General features: G+C 38.4%; 1 protein-coding gene and 1 long non-coding RNA gene across 16 annotated transcripts in view; one reads left to right on the top strand and one right to left on the bottom strand.

Annotated features, from left to right (window-relative positions):
• The window catches only part of SOX5 (SRY-box 5), a 459,770-nt gene that overhangs the window by 71,850 nt on the left and 360,517 nt on the right, over positions 1–27,403 (bottom strand). For all 15 annotated transcript variants that reach the window (XM_021391451.1, XM_021391458.1, XM_021391488.1 and 12 more), the window contains one exon: positions 17,874–17,959. In XM_021391451.1, coding sequence (XP_021247126.1) covers positions 17,874–17,959 — 86 coding nt within the window. The remainder of the gene's footprint in view (positions 1–17,873; positions 17,960–27,403) is intronic.
• On the top strand, positions 16,040–26,707 carry LOC110396167. The gene is made up of 3 exons (XR_002436821.1): positions 16,040–17,728; positions 25,437–25,555; positions 26,158–26,707. It is a non-coding gene; the product is annotated as an uncharacterized LOC110396167 (long non-coding RNA).

Genomic DNA, 27,403 nt, shown 5'->3' with positions numbered 1-27,403 from the left:
TGCTCACATCCCTCTGTTTAGCAGTGATCAGCTTCATACAGTGCTCTCCTTGATCACTAATAATATGTCACTTTTCAATCCAGAACAGGGAAGGTCCCTTGTTGGCCCTCCCATCTATCACTAATATATTAAACATTTCTGCCAATTACATTTTTCCATTGCAAGTATTAACATTGCCCAGTGTTTGTGACTCCAGCGTGGGAAGCATGAATAATGCAAGAAACAGCACAGTCCTCCATTACGCAGGGATACATCTTGTTTTTGCCAAAGTCAGCAACTGTAAAATATCTCTCAACTTCTCCAGCTCATATCATGGCGTAAAACAGGTTTTTGGTCAAAGGGATCACACTTGCTTTTATTGAGGGAGCATCTAAGGTTACTTAAAAGCACGTCCCAATATTGCAGGCATTGAATATTATCCTTATTCTCACCATCTATCTTTCCATCATGTATTTAACAGCACTAGCATGCTTCACAACCACAGTAGACTGTCCAAAGACATTTGGCAAGAAAAGGAGTGAATATTTCTATGAAAACATAGAGAAGCAATGCACTGATGAGCACAGCAAGGTGTCTCCTCTTCCCAAGGACAGAAAACTCAATCAACGCACAGATGCTACGTGTACTTGGTGGTTAAAAAGTTGTCCATAGTGACTCCAACTCAGCATCTTTCACAAATTTTAACTACTACAGAAATATGAAGTCCTTTGGGCTTGAGGTTCATGTCCCACCAATACTCACTGAAATATTCTTACTTAACTGTCCTGTTACATGCTTACTAACTGGAATTGCCTAGGCATATAGACCACAGTAGAAAAGAGCCACTAAGTAAGCTGGGAGTAAGAAGGGTATACTTCTGACAAGGTCTAAGCTAATCACCCTGAACTCCCTTTAGAAAAGAAGTGAATGGAACACACATCTTTAGGCCAGATGAATTGTACATTCTAGGCCTCCATAGCTAAAGATGATTCTCATCCTAACTTCCTGGGTACAAACCAGGAAAAAATCTAACTACTCTGAGCTCAGCATCTGTGCTACTTGTAAATTTTATGTTAGCAGCTCAATCCTTTGAAATGAAATATATCCCTTCTCTCTGAAATTCATGAAAAATACAAATTTCCTTTATCCTTGTTACGTAAAGAAGATGAAAAGTGACTTTGTCTTTCTCAGAGCTTACAACTGGTAAGGCATACAGACACACTTTAAGCCCTCAGAGTAGGGCGTATAACTCCCCAAAAGTTGCCTCCAGACTACAACTTGGGATTTGTGTAGAGAACATATATGTTAACGTGAAGTAGAGTGTGAACCCAAGGAAAACGATGACAAACACTGACAGCTGGCCAATCTTACCCTTCTTTACTGTGTTTGCCTCAAATATAGTATGTTTGTAAGAATGTGTGAAATACTTCTGAAAATAACAGTTATTCTCTATTTCAGTTTTAACAAGCAAAGGAACATACAGTTTATAATCTTCTTCAGAGAAATCTAATCTATTAAAATTCAGAGGGGAACTTCAGCAAATTCCCAGTGAGAGTTAGGTACTCAACTGATTGAATACCTGACAAATTTTGGAACATGTGTATTTCGTTGTGATTTTTTTCCCTCGTATGTTCAAGGTTTTACTGATTTTACATATTGATTTCTTTATAAACTTACCTTCAAATTGTTCAAAAAAGAATCAGACCAGTGGTTATACCACTGTGGTGTGTGGTGTTACTATATTTCAGAAGGAAATTGATTACCATAATATGAGGGTTGCTCCAAAAATAATGCCTCCTGTCTTCTTATGTTTCCCCAAGATGTCAGAGCTGGATGTTGGTGGTGACACACAGGCTCTTGTTCATTACTGGCAAAAATGCATAGCTAATGGTGGTGACTATGTTGAAAAATAATGTTTTGTAGCTGAGAGTTTGCTCCATCAAACAGTGCTATTCTGTTCTTTTTTGGAGTGACTCGCATGCATTTTTCCAACCAAGACAGAAAATAAAAGGGGAATCTTTGCTGCCTGCCTCCCAGCCATGACAAGAAGACACTCTCTCTCATCCTCCTCTTAATTTTGAGAAGGAGATTCACACCATTAGAATACAGTAAACATATTCTGCATGGGACCAAATATGATAAGACTTTTATCCTTCAAATTTACTTCTATTATTTAACTCAAAGACCTATCCCCAATATTTAATACACTGCAAGCATATGAAGAATCTACCAAGAGCTTCCCGCTACAGAAATAAGAACTATGATTGGAAGATAACAAATAATCACTCTGAAATGCCTTTTCTTCAATTTAATGTGTAGAAGGACTGTATTGAATGTAATGAGCTTAAGATAAGTAATATCATAAAGGACATGTCACAGATTTTCTCCTAAATCTTATCTTCCAACATTATTCATAATTAGCTCCACTCTCCAAATTGTTTCCCTTAAAATAATTGTTCTTATAGATAATATCTATCAGAGTCATCACTGATAGTTTTTCAGATTTTTGACCCTCCTCGAAAGTAAAGCATTGTATAAACTGTAAATTATTTTGAATAACAAGACTGATAACAGGTAAAAAATATTTAGAGATAGTGCAAGGTGTGCTTACAGAATTACATGGCATTAGCAGAAATGAGGGGAATTGCTTGCTTTAGACTTCCACAGTTAACTGTAACCTCTTTAAATTGAATTGCCATTTCTGCAGTAGCAGATGCAAGCAACCCCAAAGATGCTATCTATTCTCATTGGCCTAGAGGAAATCTAAGAAGTTGTCAGCTGTATTATCCTTCCACACTCTCCACATTCTCCCCCTGCTTGTCTTCCATATTCTGATGACTGTTTATGAGCTCAGCTGTCATTCTTTGCACCAGGGAAAGATAGATGGGACACACCAACCCCAACCTAAGTGACCTTTGGATGTGACAAGATTTTTAGGTCAGTCCTGCTAAATGGAAGCCTTGGTGTATCGAGGCTCGCCTGAGGGTGAAATTTCCAGTGAATTTATTATCTCCCAATGCCCTTTGGACTGCTTCCCACCATCAAACACCATGGCAGCACTCGGAACAGGAAGAAATACATTAACTGGAATCTGATCGTTTTAAAAGGTTACAGCTGCCCAAATATAATTTAATTTCATACTTGCCCTTTGAGGGTTTGGTGTATATTTTCATTTTATGACTGCAAATGATAAAGCTCTTAAGATTCCAGGCAATAAAAAGGAAAGGGGGGAGAAAGTATTTTAAGGGTTAGAAGTCTATTCAGTTCATAGTCAATGAGCAAAGTGACATATCAGCTTTTTTTTTAATCTAACATTTCTTCACTTTTTATCGTATTCATTCCTTTCCACGCTTGACCATGAACAACAATACCTCTTAGTGAAATCAAACCTGTAATGTCACCCAATGTGATATGAAAAGAACATCTGACATGCAGCCTATATCCTACATACATTAAGGATCTGATTCAGAGCAGCAGCTAAAGTGAACTGCAATGAAATTAAGTGAATGTGAACTGACACAAAGAGAAATAATCAATCAGTCTTAAAAATATGCTCAAATTTAAGCATAACACTTCTTAACTAGAAAAGCTTTGGCTCATTTTTGAATCTCTGCTTTAACTTTTTCTGTCTGAGCTCAGGTCATATATACAAATTCACCTAACCATGCCCACACGGTATGATAAAAGTCAGGGTACCCAACACTGTTTTGGGGTTAACACTCAATTTAGTTAGTCTCATATCCATGCAATGGTGATAATCTAATGCAAGAGTATATGGGATATGGCATCCACAATACACAATGCTAGGAAATTATACTAATTCTCTCTTTTTCCCTTCTGAAAGTGGAAGCAAGCATCTCACACACAAACACAAGCTACCACATGAATGTAACGGCCTTGGCTTGAGGCAGGAAGCATGGAGTACTCACATCTTTCAATGCAGCCCCTGAAAACTGAGTTACAAAATGAACGCCACCTTGCAATCAAACATTCTGATATAATTGTGATGATTGTTTCCCTTCCACAAACTAATCACAGGAAAAACAGAAAGGCTATGGAAAGGAGAAGGATTAAGTGTGAATGTTACGCATCTTATTTTCAAAGCCTCCATAAGAAATTAATAATTGTTGGCTTCCCAAATCCTTTTGGGCCTCTTTAAATAACTTTCCCAAATAAACACTGATACACACTGTCCAAGTTACTTTTGCCACCAATATATCACACTAGCATATAGCAAGAAGCATAGCTGCCACGATAAAGGGAGTAGGATGAGTAGAGCTGATCAGTCTAATAGGAACTGTATTCCAAAGCAGCTATTGGTGACACTACAGGACAGTAAGCTGAAAGTAAGTTATACATGTGTGACATGACCGGTGCCAGGGAATGAGGCAGTGGGAACAAACTGGAGCACAGGAGGTTCCTTTTGAACAGCAGGAAGCACTTCCTTGCTGTGTGGGTAATGGAAGAGGGGCACAGGTTACTAGAGACACTGTAGAGTCTCCTCCTTGGAGATCTTCAAAAGCTTCCTGGATGTGGGTCTGGGCACTCTGCTCTGGGAGGCCCAAATCAGGCAGAGGCTGGAGCAGATGGACTCAGAGGTCTCTGGTAATCTCAGGTCTTCTGGGATTCTGTGATATGACATACAGCTTTCCAATAAGCCCCAAGATTGCAAATGAGTATCGGAATATTGAACAAATAGCATTGTAGCACCACTGTGAAGAAAGTAACAGATACTTAAGGTCAGCTTAATTTACTACAAGTACAAAATGTGTCATTAGTGTTTCAGAAATTCAGAGTTTAACTGTAAAATCAACGTCAGAGATGGAACAGGACTTCAGTCATGTTCTTTTGCCAAATTCAACTAGATCCATTTGGTCCCTTTAATGAAGTAAATATGCTGCTGTATTTTATGGTAATGGCCCCAAATACTTTAATAACACTATCACAAGCTGTAATGTTTTGGTGCATTAACAGAGAACACACTGTTATAATTTGTAAAGAGTATTTTGAGCCATGAAACGAAAAAGAAAAATTAGGAAAAGAAGGAAGTGTTCTGTTGCCAGATGTTATTTTCACACTGTACTGTGGAGAGAAGTGTAAGTTGAAGAGTGGATGCTTTGCCTTCAGAAGGGCAGTGGTGATGCTGGCCTTACTGTGCAGATAGATGTCCTGAGGGAGATGCTGCCTCCTTCAGCACAGTATCCATGGGGATGCAGATTGGGGCTCTGCTTATCAGACCCCTGAGCACATTCTGGGGGACAGGGAACTCCCCTCAAGATGCACTACACCTCCAATGGATTGACCTCATTCCCTTGCACACAAACGAGCAGTCCTGAACCTGTTAGGGAGAAACTAATCTGGTACCTGTATGAGGGAGCTGAAAAAAGCCACACAACAACAGTCCCCAGACAGAATATGACTCCCTCAAAGTGCCTTGGACAAACTTTTTTTTTAAACTCCTGTTCTGTTGAAATCAGTATCATATGATTATCAAAGTTTCTCCCAGTTTAAAAACACACAGTGACTTTTTGTGTTTTTCTTTCCCATACACCTGCTTTTTTATTTTGCTTTAATTTATATATTAGCCCAATTTATTTTTTAGTACAATAAGGAAAGATTAACTCAAGAAGTAGCTTGTGTTGACAGACCTGAATTCTGTAATTTTAAAGTCTGTAAACCTCTGAGATGACTTAGCAAATTTCCAGTATGTTTCTGGCTGGGCAGGTTACCCATAACATGACTGGCCTCTACGGCTAAGGGGCTTAGGGATGCAAATCCTGTAGTTTGCAATACTTTTCTCCTTAGCTATCAGTGAATGGACAGGAAAAGAAATAGACATAGGCAAAAACAGCAAGGAAATAAATCAGTTCTGCAAAAGTGGAAGCTAATCTAGGAATTAGACTCAAACTCAAGAGCTTGTGCAGTTTACAAACATAAAAGCTTGACTTGCAGACCACTAGGAGATACAGATATTACTGCCTCTAAATTGTGTGTTCAGATTTGTCTTACAAAACTCACTGGAGTGAAAAACACTAAGCACCTCTGAAAGGAGGAAAGGAATTTGAGGAAACTGAGACTAAGTATTGGGGAAATAATTGCACTCTGACCTGACCTTAGAACAGGTTTACACTATCCAGGCACACCAGAATAAATAGGTTCAACACTGTAAGTCACATCCCCAAATGCTACGGTGTCTGCTACTGAGGTAAGTTCAATTGTTGACTTTGGAAAGAAAACAAAGAGAAGAAGTATCTTGACCTATGTGTTTTGTTGTCTAATGCATAGATCTAAAGTCTACACTAACCAGATATTTCACAAATTCAAACTGTGCCTAGTATTAACTTCCATCCATAAGAGATGCTGAAATATCCTCACTGGTAATCGTTAGCCATGGAAAGGAATCAGATGCAAGGAAAACAGTTCAAGAACTTTGAATGGATTGCACTGTTGTTAGCAGTTTATCAGAGATAATCTGTCTATAAATTTACCTGTTGCCTTGTCTATTTGAAATGATCTAAAACTTCAGAGAAAAAAGAGCTGTCATAAATATGACAGTAGTTAGAAAGAAGACATAAATCCAAATTCTTACATGTATATATGTTATACCAACCTGCACCTAAAAACACACTGTGCCATAAGACCTAGGTACAAAAAAGCAAGCAAGATTTCAAGATAGAACTTTTTCCTGTGTTAGCTTTTAGGATGCAGTAAGTGCCATTTGCTGATGTGTGGACCTCAAGGAGTGACTGAGTGTTGGCATGAAGTTAGCTTTCTGTAAGTCTGTTTTTCTCACTGTTGCTATTTGTTATTTGTAGCATTATTCTGCAAGGTTTGAAGAGTGTGCATGTGAGCAATCTGCGGTTGTCCTGTCTGTTTGTCTGTCACAAGGTTCTGCTGAGACACTGTAAATACACACAGTTAGCAAAGCTCAGCCTGAAGACAAAAAGTCCAAAAACATCACGAGAAAGTTTATTAGTCTGGGTGCAGCCTTCAGGTTTTATAGGAGGCCTACAAACCCCCAGTTTATGGTTTCAGAGCAAGTTCCCTCAGCCAGCCAAACTCCACTCAGTGTGGCTTTGCGTTCCTCCCCCTGCACAGACAGTTTGCTCAGGATTATACAATCTTATTTGCATGATTATATAATCTTCTTTTCAGCAACATCCCTCTGAAGAGCAAACAACATAATAGGAAAACCAGTAGTGTAAGCCAACTATTTCAAAACCCGGTGTCTGGAATGTGCAAAGGGCACAAAGTAGGAAAAAAACGTTTTTTTTATCTTGTTTCGAGATTTTTAATCCAGGCCTTTCCAGGGAGAATTAATTCAAAAAGAATGCTAGCCACCACCAAACACTGCGCTCAGTAAAACACAAACACTTCACAAGTTCGTTCTGTCGTCATTGTATGGTCACAGTTTCTAGGTTATCCCAAGGTATATATATGAAGGTGGCCATTTCCTCTTTCTCAACAGAAGTTACTTCAGGGCACTGTGAGGCACTTCTCAGCTTTTACCCCGGTCTAAGACTCTGGCAGTCAGGTGTCGTTGCCACTGCTGCTATCCTGACACAGTCTTTGTCCTGCAGCTTGTTGAGCTCACACCAGTAACAACATCACTCCAACCTACCAAAGTCCCAGTTATACCACATGGAAGAACAAATGGAAGTTTTAGCTGATCCATGTGCCTCCTTTCCTTGAGCTTTCTCTTCTTCCAAATGTTGTCCTAGACAGGACACAATGTAAGTGAAGGCTGTCATATTCCAGTGTGCAGACAGACTCCTCTGCAGGGTGCTAAAACTACTTATGATGTCACTTCAGCAATATTCATCTAAAATTAATGCCTTATAAATAATCAAGGAGTAATCTGCTTCTGTCTGTCAGTCTAACCCCAAAAAGAAAGAAGTGTAACGATTTTACAAGAGAAAAGAAATTAAGGATGACCTGACCTTGCAAGTACGCTTGCCAGACAGTTACGCACGCTTTCTTGCCTGACCTATTTTTCCCTGCTCACACCAGAGAGACATTTCAAACAAATGGCCAGTAATTTAGGCTGCTTAAAACACTGGAGTTGCTACCCAAGCACTACAGTTGGGCATCTTAATGCCTTTGCCAGGTTTCCAAAAGTTTTTAGTGACTTTTCTCTCTTTTCAAGTTGAAACAGAGCTCTATTTATCAGTCCATAAAGGACTAAGTCAAATGTCAGATTTTTCCACTTGTTTCCAGAAATTAGCGTATGGGGTAGGTATCACAGCCTAATATTTTGTTGCGGATCACAGGGTGTGAACAGACTGTGTGAAGAAGTACACTGAATACATTCTCTAATACACACTGTAGGCATACTAAATGTTTTAGTTATAACACAAACGTGAGGAATAACTTACAGCTAATGAAAATATTTATAGCTTAAGTAAGCCTTCTCACAGCCTAAGTTTCAATGCTGGAATACTTTCAACCTGATTTTGAAAGCTGCGCAAAACTATTGCCTGTTAAATTCCCATTGGATTTAGAGAACATCTGCTTCCCACTAGGAGAATCAGTCTGTACCAGTTTTCAAGATGGTAATCACATCACCTGTAGTATAAGCTATTTAGTACCTGTGATTTTCAGCCTTTTTGGTTTGACACCTCCACAGTCTTCTTAGAGGAGTCAAGGACCAATGTATCATGACATAAAAGCCTATTTACAACAGGTTAACTTTTCTGAGTCACCTTTCAGACCCATTAAAATTATTTAATGGCCCCCTAGCAGAAAAACACTGAATTATACTATTATGAGACATTTAAGGTCACTGCAAGAAAAAGGTATGGAAATGGTCATCTTTTGCTAATTCATAGAAGTCAAGGAGATAAGAGAAAGCTTGAAGCAGAGAAAGACAAAAGAAAATTACCCCCCCCCCCCGGCCCCCAAGAAATAAGGAGAAAGAAAAACAGAATAAATGTGTGCAGTATTGAAGATGAGGGAAAGGGATGGGGTTCTGCATGCAGGGCCTTATATGGAAAGAGACAACAACAGGAATCTGGAGTCTAGTAAATATGAAATAACATGGAAAAGACATTGCTTGTGCTATTTCCATTGTCCAAATGTCAAACTCCTTCTGGGAAGCCAGGATAGGGTGGAGTGGGGGGAGGAGGAGTAATAGTGTTATGAGCATCTTGTAACAGGTTCTTCCTAAAGGGGATTTCTTGAAAACTGCTGGGCTCTGATGCTAGCCCATATGTGCTCAGGAAAGTCAGAGAAAATGCTGGCTGCACTTTTTCCAGGCCTATTTGCATATGTTCTTTAGTATGCAGAATGTCTCTGTATGTAATTGAATTGTTGTTTTTGCCTCTATTAATACATATGCAAATGAGTCACTACTGCAGCTGTGCTGTATTAATCATATGTGTGCTTCTGTCTGTCTGCCCTGCAGGCTCAGGGTCGGAGGGAGGGGGAAGAGGGAATTCAGTCTCTAACCTACAAGAAAATTCACTCATGCAGACAGAGGTCTGCTAGCAAACAGCAGGCCTGAGTTACAACCGAAAGGAAGACATGCTGGTCATTTTTCAGTCTTTTCCATATTTCACAGATATGGATGGAATCTGAAAGTTATGCAGAAAGGACTGTTAATCTAGATAAAATGAATAAGCTATCACAGCTAATTCTTTCCCCTGGAGGGCTGGGGAGGGAGTTACAATCTGACAACCCAGAGAGTAGACATGATATTGTTTTACCATGTGTATTTACTGCCTGTAAGTGTTCACTGTGCATATGTTCAGACACTTACAGTGCACAGTAAATGACAAAGCCTTTATAGAGTCTTCATCCTCAAGGTCTGCTCCAAAAGTAATGCTTCCTATTTTCTTATGCTGCCCCACGACATCAGAGTTGGATGTTGGTGGTATGGCATTAGAGGTTGAACCTTTCCACCAATATTCCGTTACATGTTGTTGCTGTGCAACAGATGGGAGCAGAGGGGCAGTATGACACAATGGCTTCTGACATGGAAGTGTGGATGAAGCAAAGGTGTGGCAATGAATTCCTCCATATGGAAAAAATGGCACTCATTGAGATGCTTGCTGAATGTTTCTGGAAACCAAACGGCGGATGTGAGCACAGTGAGCTGGTGGGTAGTGCGGTTCAGCAGTGGCAACAGCCACAGTGGGTCACCTCTATTGGTGCAAATTTTTACAAGCGTGGCATGTGGGCTCTTGTTCATCGCTGGCAAAAATGCATAGCTAATGGTAGTGACTATGTTGCAAAGCAGTGTTTTGTAGCTGATATTTTGCTCTATCAAATAGCATTATTGTGCTCCTTCTATCTGTTGTAGCTTCCATGGAAATAAATGGGACGCATTACTTTCAGAACAAACTATGTATATTCCGTCATAATGTTTGCCTTGCAGAAACTGGTTGGATTCTGATGCGATCAAGCTTTTCATTCAAATCCATTTTGACAGAATATATTGACTTTACCTCTAAAATTGTTTAAGTATGTATCACAGGCAAGTAGACTATTATATGCAAAATATAAAGTACATTTTTCTACCAGGAAGACTACTTATTTGAGCTGTAATGTTCTGTGGTTCATACTTTTACACAATCTATCACAGTCCCTAGCTCTGAGTAAGTATCCTAAGAGTGAGGACTACTTGCATCCTGGTGTTGTGAGACGTGCCTTTGAGTTAACTGGGAGGAACTTTTCCATTTAAAAGCACAGGGATTCCTCAAAAATACTCTTTGATTATCATTAGCTTCTCAACCCAAACCTTGCTTATAGAGCTTAACAAATATTTTAAAATCGTTACTAAGACTTAATTTAAAAAAATATCTTGGCAAGTTCAAATTTTTCAACACAGCTTTCCCCACAGCCAGAGATCTTCAGCCATTTTAGACGGCTGCAGCCTAACTTACACCAAGAGCACGGTGCTTAATTTCTCTGCCTGAAGAACTGTCAGTTGATCTTCCGTAATCTCTTTTTAAAATGCCCATTTGATTACTTATTTGCAGAACAAGTGGCAAATATCTTGTGGGCTGCATATTCACTTACAAAGTCATTAACAAACTGGGGACAGAAGTTGGGAGCATAGAATCTCCATGAATGCAACAATTTAAAAAACTATTTAAATGGGACATTCAACAAAAATATATACAAAATATCTTGTTTTATTACTCCTATTATCATTATTTGTGATGGCCATCAGAAACAGCGTAGCAATACAGTGAACTAATGGCAGATGGATGATTGCCATCTATTGGCTATGCTAATGAGAAATACTGCTTTTCATGTACTTAGCTGTTTTTTCCTCAGATGTGGGTGCTCACAGTGAAAACCTAATTCTACTTTTTTATGCTTAAGTAGATTGCATGAGTTTTATAATACTGCAATTAAACTGTACACTAATGATTCATTCCCTACAAATTAAGCCAGAGTCCTATTAATGAGAACAGGTAAAGCAGAAAAGCAAACACTGAAAGAATGTTGAAAAGCTTAGAAGGTGTTCAAAGTTAGACATTGCCCAGAAAATAGAAAGAATAACTTTGCAGTACTAAGAAGTGGTTTACCTTCTCGTAAGCAAAGAACTGATTAAAGTAATAGCCCAAAGAGATCATGAATGTAGATTACAGAGTAAATGAATAATGGATAAAGTATTGCAATCTCTTTGCTACATTCAGCAGGGACAGTAATGGGACATCAGACCTTTCTTCTCTATCAGAAATGATTCACATGGTCCTGGAACCTGCTCTATGTGTCCCTGCTTGAGCAGGGGGTTGGACAAGATGGCCTCCAGAGGTCCGATGAACTTCAGCCATTCTGTGGTTTTGTGATATGTCACTTCAGCTCTCGTAAACTGGCTCCCCAGCATAAGGAAGGAATCAAGCTTTCAGTCTACATATGTATCACTACAGTGTTCATAAAGCTTTTTTCAGGGTTTTCTTTGACATATGTGAGTTCTTGTAATACTAGAAGGTCAAGCTTAAGCTGGCCCAAACTAGTTACATCTACAGATTATAGTAAGAAATTAGAAAGAGATATGCAAAAAAGAAAATAAATGTGTTTGACAATTTATGCATGAAAATGCAGTGTCACCTCTTTAAAATGAGAGGGGAAGTTCTACCATCAGCAATATTTCAAATGAAACTTAAGGAGATAGCTCAGTGAAATAATCTGAACTGGCAAGTGGAGAAATGTAGCTCATCCCTGCAGTGGTGCAGAAGCCAAAAGGCAGCTAGCCTGGAAGAAAAAATGGTAGCTGACTGAGCAGGCAGTCTTCATGCTTCATTTTTGTTTCATAGGTAACAGATGTTTTATGTAATACTCATATGACCACTGGAACAGTCTATCTTCTGATCATTCACTTTATATTTGTTAAATAGCTCTATCATTTCTGTTTCCTTCAAGTGAAACAAACATAGATATCACAGATGATTATGTTGTGCTTAAGATATCTAGAGGCAAAGTTTTTCAAAGGAAAATATAGAAAGGGTCAGATACCTAAATAACAGCAAGATGAACAACTCTGAGAAGCGCACAAACTTCAAATAGATTTAATTTTTTCTGAAAATGCGGTCCAGACTATGTATGTTAAATTCCATTGAAATTCTGTCCTTGGTATTTGCATCTCCCTGTACCATAGAAAAGAACAGATTTGTAGTAATAGGAAAAAAAGAATCCGAAGTATTTACAAAGCAAAGAAAATGCAGGGCAAAAATCTTGGCAGAATTATTTTTTCAGATGCACTTGATGTCTACATCTGCTCATGATCATCACACAAATTGCTAAGGAGAATCAATCAGGATTCTTCAGAATTGAGATGCAGCTAAAATACCTTCACACCAATAAACTGACACAGTCTTCTATTTAACCACAGAACCATAGAATGGCTTGTGTTGGAAGAGACGTTAAAGATCATCAAGTTCCAGCCCCTCTACAATGGCAGGGACACCCTCCACTAGATCAGGTTGCCAAGGGCCCATCCAACCTGACTTCGAACACCTCCAGGAATGGGACATCTGCAGCTTCTCCAGGCAGCCTGCTCCTGTGCCTCATCACTCTCATAATGAAGAATTCCTTCTTTCTGTATAATCTAAAAATACCTCTTTTTAATTTAAAACCATTACACTTTGTCCTGTCACTTAATTCCCTGATATAGTCCCTCCTCATCTTTCTTGTAGGCCTTCTTCATCCAAATAGATAGCTGTGGTCATAATGTTGAACACAACCATCAATAATCATGATTTTTGTTTTGTTTCATGCTAAGATGAAGAAGGAAGAAAGTTTGGATGCAGGCACTCTGAACTTTTTGAGTTGTATTTCCCAAGAGCAGGAGTTTGAAGAAAGTCTGTATTACATCAAGTTGCTCTATTCTTAATGAACGCAAAATGTCTGTACAGTAACACTACACTGGCAGCTGTCAGTATATAACTAGCATTATCTTTCAGTACAGTACACACAGTATTTGTATGACTTTCTACTAATCTGTTGTTGTCACTATCTCGCTATCAAACAAAAAATCTGGGAGATTTGAACTGTTTGCACAGCCAGTGGTACATAACCCTCTCAATATTTAGATCAGTCTATCAGGTCCCATATTTTGTAAAGCTCAGAAAGCACTGAGGAGCTATTTTTTCTTAGGAAAAAAACACCATACCAGATATAATTTTATACTGAATTCTCTTAGACTTCTGGAAATGTCTGTTCATATTGAGTATGCTCAATACAAATGGTATTAATCAATTCAGTACCAACTTAGTATTTTCTTTGTGTAAAACTTGTCACGTGGTATCTATGCTTATAGCTATAAATGTTGATCATCTAGACAGGGAGATTTACTTCCCTCATCTGCTGAACCATATAGAAAAACATCGTGTTTACATAAGGCATACAGCAGAACTTTTGATTTGTCAGCCTTATTTAGTAAAACACTGTGGCAAGACTTTGTTCAGTTTTATTCTCATTCAACTTATACAAAATCACCATACTGCATCACTCTTTAGGAACAAGGCCATATGGAATTTACAGGGGGGGAAATCAACATCAGAAACCCACCTGCTAATCTAAAGGAATTTTATTGCAATGAGAGTATCTTTTAAAATGACACTTCACAAACTTTGGGACTGAACTTTATCATTGAAAGAGGCAAGCTAAAAACTTCTGTTTTCAAAAAACATTTGTGTCATTATATGTTGGAATGAATGAATGTGATGGGCTGATAGACAGCTCTTTATCACAGAACAGATTCAAACATGCATCATGTTAATTGCAGCTTCTCCAACATGGCTCCATCTAGCTCCTCCTTTCTTAACACCTAACAATGTGTGTTTTAGCTTCCATTCTTACTGAGTCATTAGTCTCTCTATGGATACTGGAAATGAAGGTAATCACATATGGCTAATTGTGGCAGATATCAGATGACAGAATCTGTATACCCCAATGAGGACTCAAAGGCAGGGAGAGAAATGGAGGGCTTCAGATTACGAACCTGTCAGTGGGAATCAACAGGGTACTTGAAAATGAGACATTACACTTTAACTGACAAAGGATACCTTTGCCACGGGAATACAATCAGATGTTAGCTGTCCTTCTATAAATACACTCTGCATTTTACTTATACGGAGAAAATTCAATTTTGACAACCAGGAATAGAAAAGTACTTCCTGTTGTTTTCACAGTACGCTACTAAAGCCATGCCCTGACTTAAAATTCTCTAATGAAACAGCAGAGGCATGTTCATAATCACTACACAAATAAACAAGAAAAATTCCTTGTCTTTGTCTTCAGTAAGATACTGCCGTATCCCAAATTTAGCTGGGAGCAACAAAATGCTTACTGTGTCAGGCTCTTTGATCTCTTCTGAAAACTACTGCTTTTAGTATACAAAGCCTGAAAGGTAAGTGATAGGGAAGACAAAAAGAAGAAAAGAAGGAACACTGTATTTTTCTGACCCTCGACTGTCTGATGACCAGAGGACAAAGTGTTTGTAGGGAACACTATGGTTATATATAATGTACATGAATTTCTGAAGTAAGAAGAGTTCCTCTTGGAAGGAGACTATAATGGCTGCACATTCACTCATACTACACATAAGTGGCTTTCGATCAGTCATTCATGACAAACATACTGAAGAAACAATCACCAAAAACCAAAACTGAATTCAAACAGAATTTGGAAAGCACAATGCTTTTAGGCCAGCAGCTATGCTCTGCATCAGGAAGGCTTCTCAAATGAGGTCAAAATAATCTTCACATGATTTCCTCCCAGATTCAGCTCCACTCATGTTAGCAAGAGTGAAAGTCCATGCTGAACACTTTATTGTAAAATCTTCCTCAAAACACATCTAGTCTATCTAACTCTTTCAAATGGCACCAGAAATGAAGAGGCATGTCCAATTTCTGTTAGGTTATAGTGATAGCTAAAATCATTGTTAGACATGAAGAAATATGACTGGATTATTTTTTGTAGCATATTCACAACCTAAAAGATCAAACATGAAAAATTTGAAGGAATCTCCAGAGTTAGTACTTTGAACCTCCCAGCCTGCCTACCTACCAAACTTTCCTTCCAACTCCAGACTAAATAACATGTAGCAAAAAAAAACCAACCACAGATTAATTTGGTCAGTGCTTTCATAGAATCATAGAATGGCCTGGGTTGAAAAGGACCATAATGAACACCTAGTTTCAACCCCCCTGCTGTGTCCAGGGTTGCCAACCACTAGACTAGGCTGCCCAGAGCCACATCCAGCCTGGCCTTGAATGCCTCCAGGCATGGGGCATCCACAACCTCCTTGAGCAACCTGTTCCAGTGCGTCACCATCCTCTGAGTGAAAAACTTCCTCCTAATACCTAACCTAAATCTCCTGTCTAAGTTTAAAAGCACTCCCCCTTGTCCTATCACTATCCACCCATGTAAACAGTAGTACCCCCTCCTGTTTATACGCTCCCTTTAAGTATTGGAAGGCCACAAAGAGGTCTCCCTGGAGCCTTCTCTTCTCCAAGCTAAACAAGCCCAGTTCCCTCAACCTTTCTTTATAGGAGAGGTGCTCCAGCCCTCTGATCATCTTGGTGGCCCTCCTTGGGACCCATTCCAAGAGCTCTGTGTCTTTCTTGTGCTGGGGGCCCCAGGCCTGGGCACAGTACTCCAGATGGGGCCTCACAAGAGCTGAGTAGAGGGGGACAATTACCTCCCTCTCCCTGATAGCCACTCCAACTCCACTTTCAATATTCTTGTTTACACAGAAAACACAAAACCTTTGAGGTTTTCAAATTCTTCACAACTTAAACTCATCTTAAGATACTTATAAAGTCAGTAACATTTTCACACAGCCACTTTTTTTTTATAAGGAAATCGTTACTGTGATAAAGCTCATTTTATTCAAAATGCTTCAGTCTGCCACATGCAGAGATACAGCCCAAAGCTGGTCCTGAAATGAAAGTATACAATCCTCCAAACTTACTGGATCACTGATGCATTATTTTAGGAGTAGACTGAATGACTGTATAAATGAGGAGAATTAGACACTATCCTCTTTTTTTCCTCATTCCTAGCTAGCTCCATTTTTTATTTTCATTTTTTCCTTCTTCCTTCTATATGTGTGTTCATGTGTGTTTGGCTATTATAAGCACATTATCAATACTGACGTTACTCCCCAAAATTCATCTCAGAGGGTTGACTTTTATGGCTCCCATGATTCTTAAGCCGCCTACAGTATTTGTAACTCACAGAATCAGAAGCTAACACACAGACAGTGTAGCTTTTCATACAAAGGCACAATAGGAATGAATGTATTAACCTCTGTGGTGCACGGAATGTGTCAGCTTACACACTGGCAGCTATTTCTGTGAAACTCCGCTAACTTCCGCTGCCTGTGTTAAAATAAAATAAAATCTTCCCCAGAATTATGTCCCATGCTCTCTCATGCTGGTCGAACAACTAAAATATCTGATGTCATAGAGAGCCTACTTCATACCGATGCTGGCCAAACTGAGTTTGAGAAAGCATTTTACATGCACTGTTTATAAATGTTGAGCATTTCCTAGTAGGTATAAAGCTCTGTGTTTCACGTGACTTGGCAAATAATCATCAGCAGGGAAACAAATTAGCAATTGAGAGTATGCAGGGATTTTTTTTGTTTTGTTATTACAAATGACCGTCAATCAGGACTGTCCGGGACTAAAGATTATTTGAATCTTGATTTCATTTTAGTCCCCAGTTTTGACTATGTTCATCCTATCAGCAAAGCAGATGTGCAGAGATGGACATCAAATTTTCTCAGTTCCAAGAGTTTGATTAGTGTTGGAGTGCTTATCAGGAACACATGAGGAATATCCGTACCACTAAGATGCGTGAACAGCACACTAACATCTCAAAATTTAGAACAGTTTGGGGAGTTATGAATCCCATGCAGACAGCATAGTTAAAAAAAGATTCTTTAGTACCCTTCCATCTGTTTTTAAATTGCCCACGTTAAAATAGTGTAATTGATAATTATCTGTACTATAGCAGTACCCCAAATGTGATGGGCCCATGAAACCCAGTGGCAGGAGCCAGTCATTGCGCTGAGGGCTTACAGCCTAAAATGCCATAATCGTGCTAAGCGACTTCTAAGCAGTTTAAAAGTGCGCATCAGGACAGAGCTTTTCTGTGGCACAGTGCGAGTCTACACCCAGCCAGGCTGCACAACCCATCCCTGAACAATCTGATGGATGGGGCCAGCTAACATGCCAGACTTGCAGCGCCAACTTAACCACAGTTAGATTGGCAATAACAATACAAAAAGGTAACAAAAAGTTCCATGACAGTGAAAGGAAAATGAACACGGGCTGACAGTTGTTTTGTTCCTGATGGAAATTCTGCGTGGAGAGCGTGGCCCAGCAGCCCTGCTCATGCCACATGCAGCCCACCTGCGGCCTGCTGCCACTTACCTGCAGTTGGAGCGGGCCTAGGCCTGGTGTTGCTGCGGCAGCAGCTGCCATAGTAGTCGGGATCAGCTGAACAGGGTAGGGGTCACCTAAGTAAGAGAATAATAGAGGCGTCAGCACCTTTTATCTGCTCTCCACCTGCAAATTAAAGTCCTGCATTCACTCCTTCCAAAAGCCTTCTTTTGTGTGCCTTGTTGAGGCCTAATGAAAAGCTCTATTGTGCAGCCTTTTACTAACACTCTTTTCACAATTCTGGCTGAGAGAGGAATGTGAATAAAAGGCACAAGCAATTAAGGCGGAAACCTCATCCTTTTTCATGATGTATTTAGGGAAATGGAAAAAAAAAGTGCACATTGATCAGAAGGCTGCACTTCAAAAAAAAAAAAAAAAGGAGAGGGAAGAAAGAAAGAAGATGGGGTGGAGGAAAAGAAAAGGAAAACAGTACAACCTTGATAAGATCACAGCATTAGAAGGGGACAAATTTACAAGCTTGTCTGCAATACAGAGTTAACCAAACTCTGGTCACTGTTAGTAAACCAAGCCCCACACGCATCAGGAGTGGCATTCCCCTCAGTACTGGCTTTGATTTTAGGTGAGAAAAAAACCTCGCTTTGCACTTTCAGGGTTTGATCCTGTAACGGGAAAAAGCATGTGGAGTGCATCAGAGACAAGCCCTTGAAATCCCCGCACCAACTCCACCCCATGACTTGTGATTCAGTTTTGCTTCTGAAGGAAAACTGTTTCAGCTTAGTAAGGGCTGAGTTGTGTAGAATGAGATAAAGGGACCCCATAAAGGCTTAAGAAAAAGGTGCAGGCATTTATGAAGGAGAATCACATGAGATGGCAAAAGTTTAGATGGTGACAGGCATTTTTTAATGTTATGGAGCATTCACTTTCGGTCACTCGCTTATCTGATTCGTTAAAATAAACTTTTACTAGCTCCCCAAGAAATCTATAAAGAAAACTGGTAAAAATAATAATGTTAAAAAAAATTTAAAAGCTACATGCATTATATTGCTTCTCCAAGTGATAAAATGTTTAAGTAGTTTCCAAGCAAATAAGGATCAACAAGGTCCTTCTGTTTGTCCCTATGTTCTGTTAGCATGTCTGATTCCTGCAACACTAAAAAAGCTTCTTGAATTGAGACTACAGAAAAAGTGAAGATGCTTTATCAAGCAAATCTAGCTAAATGTTTCAGCACGTTTTATTAGAGGTAGGGTAAAAATTTTCCTCATTTTTTTTTAAGTGAAATGTGGAAAAAAATTAAGAAGGCAATGAGGGCTGTTCTGTACAATCATCATTAACATTACTGAATTAAGGTTATAACAGTATCAAGGTTAAGTTACAGGGAGCAGAAAACAAAAGGAAAGGAAAAAAACTCACGTTTAAAAAATGTTAGAAATAATCTGTGCTGGTGTATACTTCTTCAGGAACAATGCTATTGTTTATTTTTTTCCTTTTATAACGCTATGCTCTTTTCAGAAGTCTTTTCATTCAAGGGCTTCGATCTCCTGTTACAAATTAAATACCACAACTTCTAGAGATGGAGGTCCAGAAAAAAAAACTGGGCTGGGAAAGCATTTTAATAGATACTTAACTGCAAGCACGTCTACTTATATGTAAGATTATCTTAAATAACGCTTTGCTGACAGAAGCCTCACAGTCTTTTTCAAGGCTAGGAAGCCAAGTAACAGGAATCCAAAGTTCAACACAGGGACCTTCATTCACAAATGTCCCTAGCACCAACACCAGGCCACACTTCTCTATTTATTTATTATCAATGGGCACAGATTTCCTGGCTTGTGGTGTGCTTTTTTTTTGTTTGTAGATTGTTGATTGCTTTTTTTTTTTCTTTTCCTCTGAAGATTTTTCATTATTTTAGCCTTCCCTTTTGCTTTAACTGAGATGTACACTTTCCCTTTCACATCACGGATTGAATGAAACATTTCTCTAACATGAAATTTTCTTGAGAGTTATCCTGTGACCCAAGCAATGGGCCTTGATGTGAAGATGTGAAGACACAGAGAAGAAACAGATGGAGATTCAAGACTTAGGGCGAATGATGTTCAACTCCTTCCATGCAGCTAGTAGCTCAAAGGCTAATCCAAATGTCACTCTGAAAGGCTCCTCTCTAGAAGAGAACTTTTTGTTCAAGTACCAGTCATAGAAGAATATGACATGATTACTTTTTCAATTGCAAGAAGAACAAGGGAAATGATGCTCACTAGAATATTATTTTACAGTAAAAATTTCAGTTACAAATAATATATATTAAAACGCAGATATTAAAAGATTAGCTTCCCTATGCTGTCTCACATTCCCCATTTCTCCACACATCTTCATTAGCCTCAGCCCACCCTCCCACAACCTCATGCAGAATTCATAAATCCCACAATTCTCAACTCCCTAAACAGACAGGCAGATTCTCATACCATAATCTGTTGCGGTATTTCCTTTTGGGTTTGTTTGGTAGATGTATCTTGGCTCATGAGAGAAGAACATACTAAAGACCACATGGCCATGCACATACACTCAGAACTACTGGCTTTGGTGGCTTAGGGAATGCCTCTGGGACTCCTAAAAGACTAGCCTAGAAAGCACGTCCCTACTACACCAATGTGTGCTTACGCAGAATCATAGAATGGTTTGGGTTGAAAGCATCCTCAAACATCATGTAGTTCCAACCCCGCTGCCACAGGCAGGGATGCCAGCCTCTAGATCAGGCACACAGAATCACAGAATGTAGTTTCTCAGAAGTATAATTCTAAAGAAAAATCTCAAATTCATCCTAAAACCAAAATGTAACAGTGCAGAGTTAGGCTCTCCTGTCTACCGGGTAGGTTGTTCGTCAGTTCACTCTTTAATGGGTTTTACATATTTCCAGTGCTCCAAAATTTTTAAAAACAAACAAAACCATAAAACAAATCTGAAAGGCTTCTGTTGCCTATTATGAATATTACAAAAAAACTATAATTATGCTTTGGTAACATCCTCTGCTATCTCGTGCTTATCTTTAGCAATTGTTCCTATCAAGAGAAGAACACCCCATCTGTGCTCCAATTTTTTTCACAAGTGCAACTTGTGCACAGCACATTCCCATCACTGTTCCCACAATCCAGACACCACAGCAGCAGTGATGGAGCTGAAGCAAGGCCCAGTGATGAGCAGAGGCACCATCAGGGTTTGTGCTCCACTCTGCCTTCTAACAAAGATCACCTCTGTCCAGAAGAGCTCACCATCCACAGGAGACAAAATACAAAAGAGTGAAAAATACGCTCAAATGCTGTGCCTCACCTGAGGTCATGCAACAGACCAGTGGAAAACCCACAGGTAACTTGTCAGCCAGTGCCCTTCCCAGGAAGTAGCCAGGCCCTATATAAACATGGGTGCCAAGCACTCAAAAATATCAAATAACACAGGAGAACCACCTCTTCTCAACTTTCTAAGGCTTCAAGTCTCCTCTAATAAATATATCTGTTTGCTCTCTACCACTGCTCTAGAACAAGACACCTCTTTTGACTGTCCTTAAATTTATTCCCATATCATACAGTTTTGGCTGGGCAGTTTTAGTTAATTCCTAAGTCTGGGAAATGTATTTCTTAACTATTTTCTTAATACTTTGGTAAATATCTTATTTTTACATGTACAAAGGCACTAAGTTGTGGGTTTTTTTTTCCCCAAGCTCTGGGAATTTGTCAGGAATGTGAGGCAAGATATACAATTATTAGAAATATCTATTTCCCAAGCCATTCACAAGCTTTTATCACTGAAAAGATCAATAAATTCTCGAACAACTATATTACATTTCAATTCACAAAATTCTCTGTTAATACACTAACACACACAGGTAGGAGTGCACCTTTCTGAATCCTTCAGTGATCAAAACAAACATTTTGTGCATTTATTTCATGTTCCATCTCTTATTAAGAGTGTCCTTTTCTTATGAACAAAGCACAGTGAGTTTTGTTGTTGTTTTTTCCTTTATGGTAAAATCTGGAGCAGGTCAATGGCTGTGACTTTTATGCAAAGAACAAGACAAAAATTATTTCATTAGCTTACAAATTCTTCTCTAATATATAGCTACTTCCTAGATACCCTCTGACTTCACTTTGAAGAACAGAATTGTTCAAGTCTGGCTATGTGAAAGAGAGCACAGAAGTAAGTTTGTACAGGTGATACAGCATGTAATGAATTGAATGGGATACAGCAGCTTGGATGAGCTGATGGTGTATTACAGGTATTGCTGGACACTGTAAGCAGAGGAGAATGCCATGAGCCAGCCATTACTTTGGGAAGAAAGAAAGCAAGGTTGAATCCTCCATTCTAGCCATTTCTTTATTTCTCTATCCCTCTTCTGGTCCGTCTTCCGCTAACATACTCAGAGCTTCTTTCTTGATAATTTATGCACTGCAACTTCTTTCAATTTCAAATCACACCTTCATCCTTGCCCAAAATAATCTTCTAAGATCCTGCTTACAAGAGCATTTTTCATGAAGTACATTCACTTTTAAAACACTCTTTCTATGAACTCTCCATCGTCCTCCACTGAAAACACTGCAAAAGAAAACTGTGGTAATGAGCCAAGTGGACATCATGTCCCAAAACACAAAATAACAACCTTGTGATTAGGAACTTAATTTTCAACTGACTAGCTATCAAGCTCATGGATATTAAATGATTTGTGTACTTCTAGAAGTACAACAGGGGCTCTTAAAGAATTTATGTGTTTTGCAAAATTTTATCAAAGGAGTTTAGTAAGTAAGAGAAAAAATAGTTTATTTTGTTAAAGGGAAAAGAAAACATAGGAGCTAACATTATGTGTGTTGCACCATTCACCTAAATTCACAAGAAATTTTTTTTCTGTCACTCATCTCATTTATTCTCCTTCAAGGTGTAATCCCCCATAGTGTCTTGTCTCATCTCCTGACAGGCTGCAAGTGTTTCAGAGCAGGCACAATTGTCTTACTTGCTATATAAATCAAGTTACATGCTAATGTTAAATTATAATGTTTTGACAAGATTTTTAGGTTGAACCTGATTATATGAAACAATAGAGCTCTCCAATTTTATCCTGAAATTTTCTTCTTCTTCTTAAAAAAAAAAAAAAAAAAGGACAAGTAGAATTTTATTTCTCATTACTGTTCTCCTCCAATCTTACTTTCAGGGACAGACAGTGAAAAAAGTCAGAGGTCATCAAAGGAGAAGAAAAAAAAAAAAAAGCAGTGTAAAGAACATAACAAGTAGGAGGCAAAAACAAATCCTTATATTCCAAAACCAGAATGCTAATCTAAATTCCATGAAATATACCAGAATAAACATTTCCTTATAGTACATTCTGTTGAATGAAAAACAACCTACATTATCTTCTCCCTGTTTTTTATAAGCTCCACAAAAAGCCACAATGAATTTTACACTCTATTTATTACTTAAATATATTTATAATGAATAATCACAGCTGATGGGTAACTGACAGGTAAGTCGGTGCACCTCTTCTCACCACGCTTTCACTCTCATCATTGTTTTCCTTTTTTTTTTTTTTTTTTTTTTTTCCGGTGCAGTGGTGAACATGCAGTAAGAGTAACACTGGCAGTGTTCCCCAGCTTCTGGCTCTAGGCATTAGGGATTCAGATGGATAATAAGAGTATGTAGAAGATGCCACTAGTGGCTTCCAAACTGAAATCCAAACTATTTTCCTGGCTTTCTTTGCAGATAGTTCTGACAGCACTGATCAACAGCTAACTATAAGAGGTTAACTTATTTTACGTTTTAGACAAATTATTTGGCCTGCAGAAGAGGTAGCTTTGGAGAGATCTAAAAGTAGCTTTCTAGTTCCTCTGAGTAGGTCATCAAGAAGAAAGCCAGGCTCCTCATGGCAGAGTTTGGGTGGAGGACAAGAGCCAATGGGCAGAAATTAAATCAAGAGAAAATTAGACTGTCCCCACGAGGGGAGTCTGACATTGAAACAAGCCATTATAATAGGTTGTAGGAGAAGGAAGGAGTAGGAAGTTGAACTAGAGACCTCCTGAGATCCCTTCCACCCAGAATAACCCTGTGATCTTATGATTTCCAAGGTGTCCAAATGTCTGTTTTAAACCTGCTGAATAAACAACACCTGTTCAAAAGGTCTGAGTACTAAGGAAAACCAGTGTCTTTCCAGCAAGATTTGCACATGCCCATAAATTTAAGAATTAGGACTTTTATTTGGTTGCCTAACTATGGATAATAGTGTCAAAGAAACTAAGCTGAAACTATCAGCCTGTTTTCACAGGACTGTTATTTTGCCTGTCCTTTTTGTTTTTATTAGCATTATTGTGAGAAGTCACACACAGGTTTAGGGGTTATGGGATGCTTTCAGTTAGAAATAGTCTTCAGCTGTGTTATTTTTTGCAGTTTCAATACTTTCTGTTGCATTTGCAGCATTACAAAAGTGACACATTTTCATGTATGTTAAAAGGCAAAGTTGTTACCAAAAATTCCTCATTCTCGCTGTTTCTATCCACAATGCTATTATTCTTTTCTTATCCTGGGGGGAAGATGAGGGTTTAGTCATATGTTCAGTCTTTTCTAAGACATAAACAGTAGCCCTGAAAGATGACTAGCATCTTTATAAAGAAGCTACAGTATGTGGTCTTCACAACACATGGTTCCTATTTTTGTCATTCTGATAAAAGCATAGCAATGTCAATATTTTTTCTTGTGATTTGGTGATTGTCAATGACCTGTATGTCAGCTGATACAGCTGACACAGTTAAACCAGAAATTAGCACTCTGCCTCTTCAGAAGCCAGACACATGGACACTGAGTACATAAAAAATTATAAGACAGTCCACATGATAGTCCATTAAACAATAAAACATGTGACTAACTAAAAAACAGACATACATCAGCAAATTTCCCTGAGGAAGTTTATGGTATTTAACTCCTAAACATTAATTTTATTGTACTGTATGAGGAACCAATTAACTGAGAGTTTCATTTTTATCAGACAAGGAAATACTGTTCAGAATATAGATGAACAGTAAATTCAGCATATTTTAATTGTATTAGGCTTGGCTCGTTCATCTCACACATTTTTGCCGATTTAAAAGGTAATTAGATATTTCATCAATAACTTTGTATGCTTTATTTTACTTAGAGCACTTCCAGCAGCAATAAGCTGATATGTAAGAAACATACAATGTACCTATTGTATATTCACATTTTTCCACCCTAATTGGATATGGTTGAAACAGTGATTAAAGTGTTTTCAGAAAGCCCCTTGTTGATGACATCTGACTGGGAACACAATATGATTTGTTACAACAAATTATGCACAGGGGAGAGGAGAAATGGGCAAGTAAAAACAGTTCTTGTTTCCAAAATCTGGCATATTTCCATAAAAATAACATAGGTATCAGCAAACAAAGGGCTACCTAGAAGTTTTCAGGAGAATTTGTGAATAACTTGGAAAATATATTTGGTCTAAATCCCACTTCAAGAACATTCTGAAATACAGCATTACTAACTATTGTTTCTTGAGAAAAGAGAACTAATCCTAAAATCCTCATTTAATTCAATTTCTTGCAGATCTCTTCGTAGAAAACCAATAGCGATATTCTTCATACTCCAAAGAAGAAACTATCTGCCATTGTACAGCTGAAATCATACTGAAAAACCCCAAGAACAACGCACCACGCCACACTATGGTAAGTAGCTAGTCAACACTGCACACCCTTTTAAAGGCTTAATCAAATACTTAAAGAAGCAATGGAGCACAGTTTCCAAAATAAATCTTACTTAACATCACTGACTTGGGGAAACCCATCTTCTTTATAAAGTTTGGGTCACTGAGTGTCTTTCAGTGGAAAACTAAGAGTAAACAGTGCTGCAAATGCATACTGACAGAAGAGGCATGGGGAAGCATTCTGCCTCCATGCATTCTGCTGCTCATACTGGGTGAAGAAAGACAAATATACCACTGTTCCCAGCTTAACCCCTTCTGCCTTTCCTATAAATAGTTCTCCAGAAGAATCCTCTTTGTTTTCACAAGTTTTTATTTCCTTTCCTTTATTAGCACTTATATAGGAGATGATCTTACTTTAATGTTCCACATACAAACCTATACATGGGCATTCATAATAGGATCGTGCTAGCTACGACTGTGGAGCAGCTCCCTCTGAGGTGGAACTATGCTTTTTTTCGAGGGCACAATACAAAACTTATCTTCTACCACTTAACACTGTTTTAATGCTTTCAAAGCACTTCACAAATATTAATTAGCTCTAAATAAATTTTAATTATTTCTAAGAGTTGCCCTAGAAGATCTGTATCATCTGCTGTGAAATCTGACTTCGGTGGAGTCAACAGCAACAGCTCCTCAGACCGCAGTTGAACTGACATTTCAGTCACCATCGTGAAAATGCTGGGAGTCACGTATTATCTAGCAACTATCACAAGTGGAGTTAACTAGCAACAGCAGCAGTAACAAACACTAGGGTTAAGCACTGCTTCCTGAGAAGAAATGAGAAAGCTTACACAACCTGAGTTAATCTGCATAGCCACAACGTGGGAGACACTTCACTATAGTTTGGAAAATGCAGTATTCTGGCTGTCTGGTTTCAGCATCAGCTGAAATGGAAGGAGCTCACTGCTGGTAAAACCCAATCCATTAATATACATAGGATACTAGGGTTAACTCTTAACAACTGCACATGGCACAGGCCATTTAGTTAAAACTTCACTTTGAAGCATCTACTCTTTAATGAGAGATTTCTATCTGACAAATATAATTATATTTAATATAAATATTAATTAAATATACAAAAATATAAATATTATACATTGTGCATATAATAATATATAAAGAGGCTTGCATAAAAGCTAAAATATTTAAATTCCAAATAGCACAGTGAATAGATGCTTAGCAAATAGGTAGGTAACTGGTGTTTTTCTCTCTGGTAATGGACAATATAGTCACGTCACATACTTCCAGCTTATTTTTTCACATGAAAAAATGCTGTAGTTGTAAATAATAGCATTCGGTATTTTACAATATTATTTAGTATTTTACATGCAATTGTGTCTAGGTATGGAGATCAAGAATTGACTGGAACCATAGATTATACATATTTTTCTCAAATATAAATGTAATCCTGATAGAAGTTCCTCTCTTTTTCTGTGCCAACTTTACCACTACACAATATGCCATAGAGAAAAAAGGGGAAGTGTCAACTTGTGTAAATTGTCTCTTATGTAATGCAAACCATCTGTTTAAAAAAACAAAACAAAATGAAAAACCAAGCCACTCCCAAGCATGATCTGCTATGGAGAAAAAGAAATAAAAGAAAATTTACTACATTGAATTGGAAGCTGAAGACCATGACCTGCCATGTAGCCATGGAGAAAATATTTATCCATCTCCTCCCCATATTTATCCAATTTTGAAAATATTTTGAGAAGTGACTAATTTGCTGAGTACATATTAGAGATTGACACTGTTGTATTCTCTTTAGAATTTCAGCCTTATAGAATATTTCCAATCAGATAGGAACCTA

Source organism: Numida meleagris, chromosome 1 (genome assembly GCF_002078875.1).
Source record: "Numida meleagris isolate 19003 breed g44 Domestic line chromosome 1, NumMel1.0, whole genome shotgun sequence".
Lineage (NCBI taxonomy): Eukaryota > Metazoa > Chordata > Aves > Galliformes > Numididae > Numida > Numida meleagris.
This window is presented reverse-complemented; position numbering and strand designations above follow the sequence as displayed.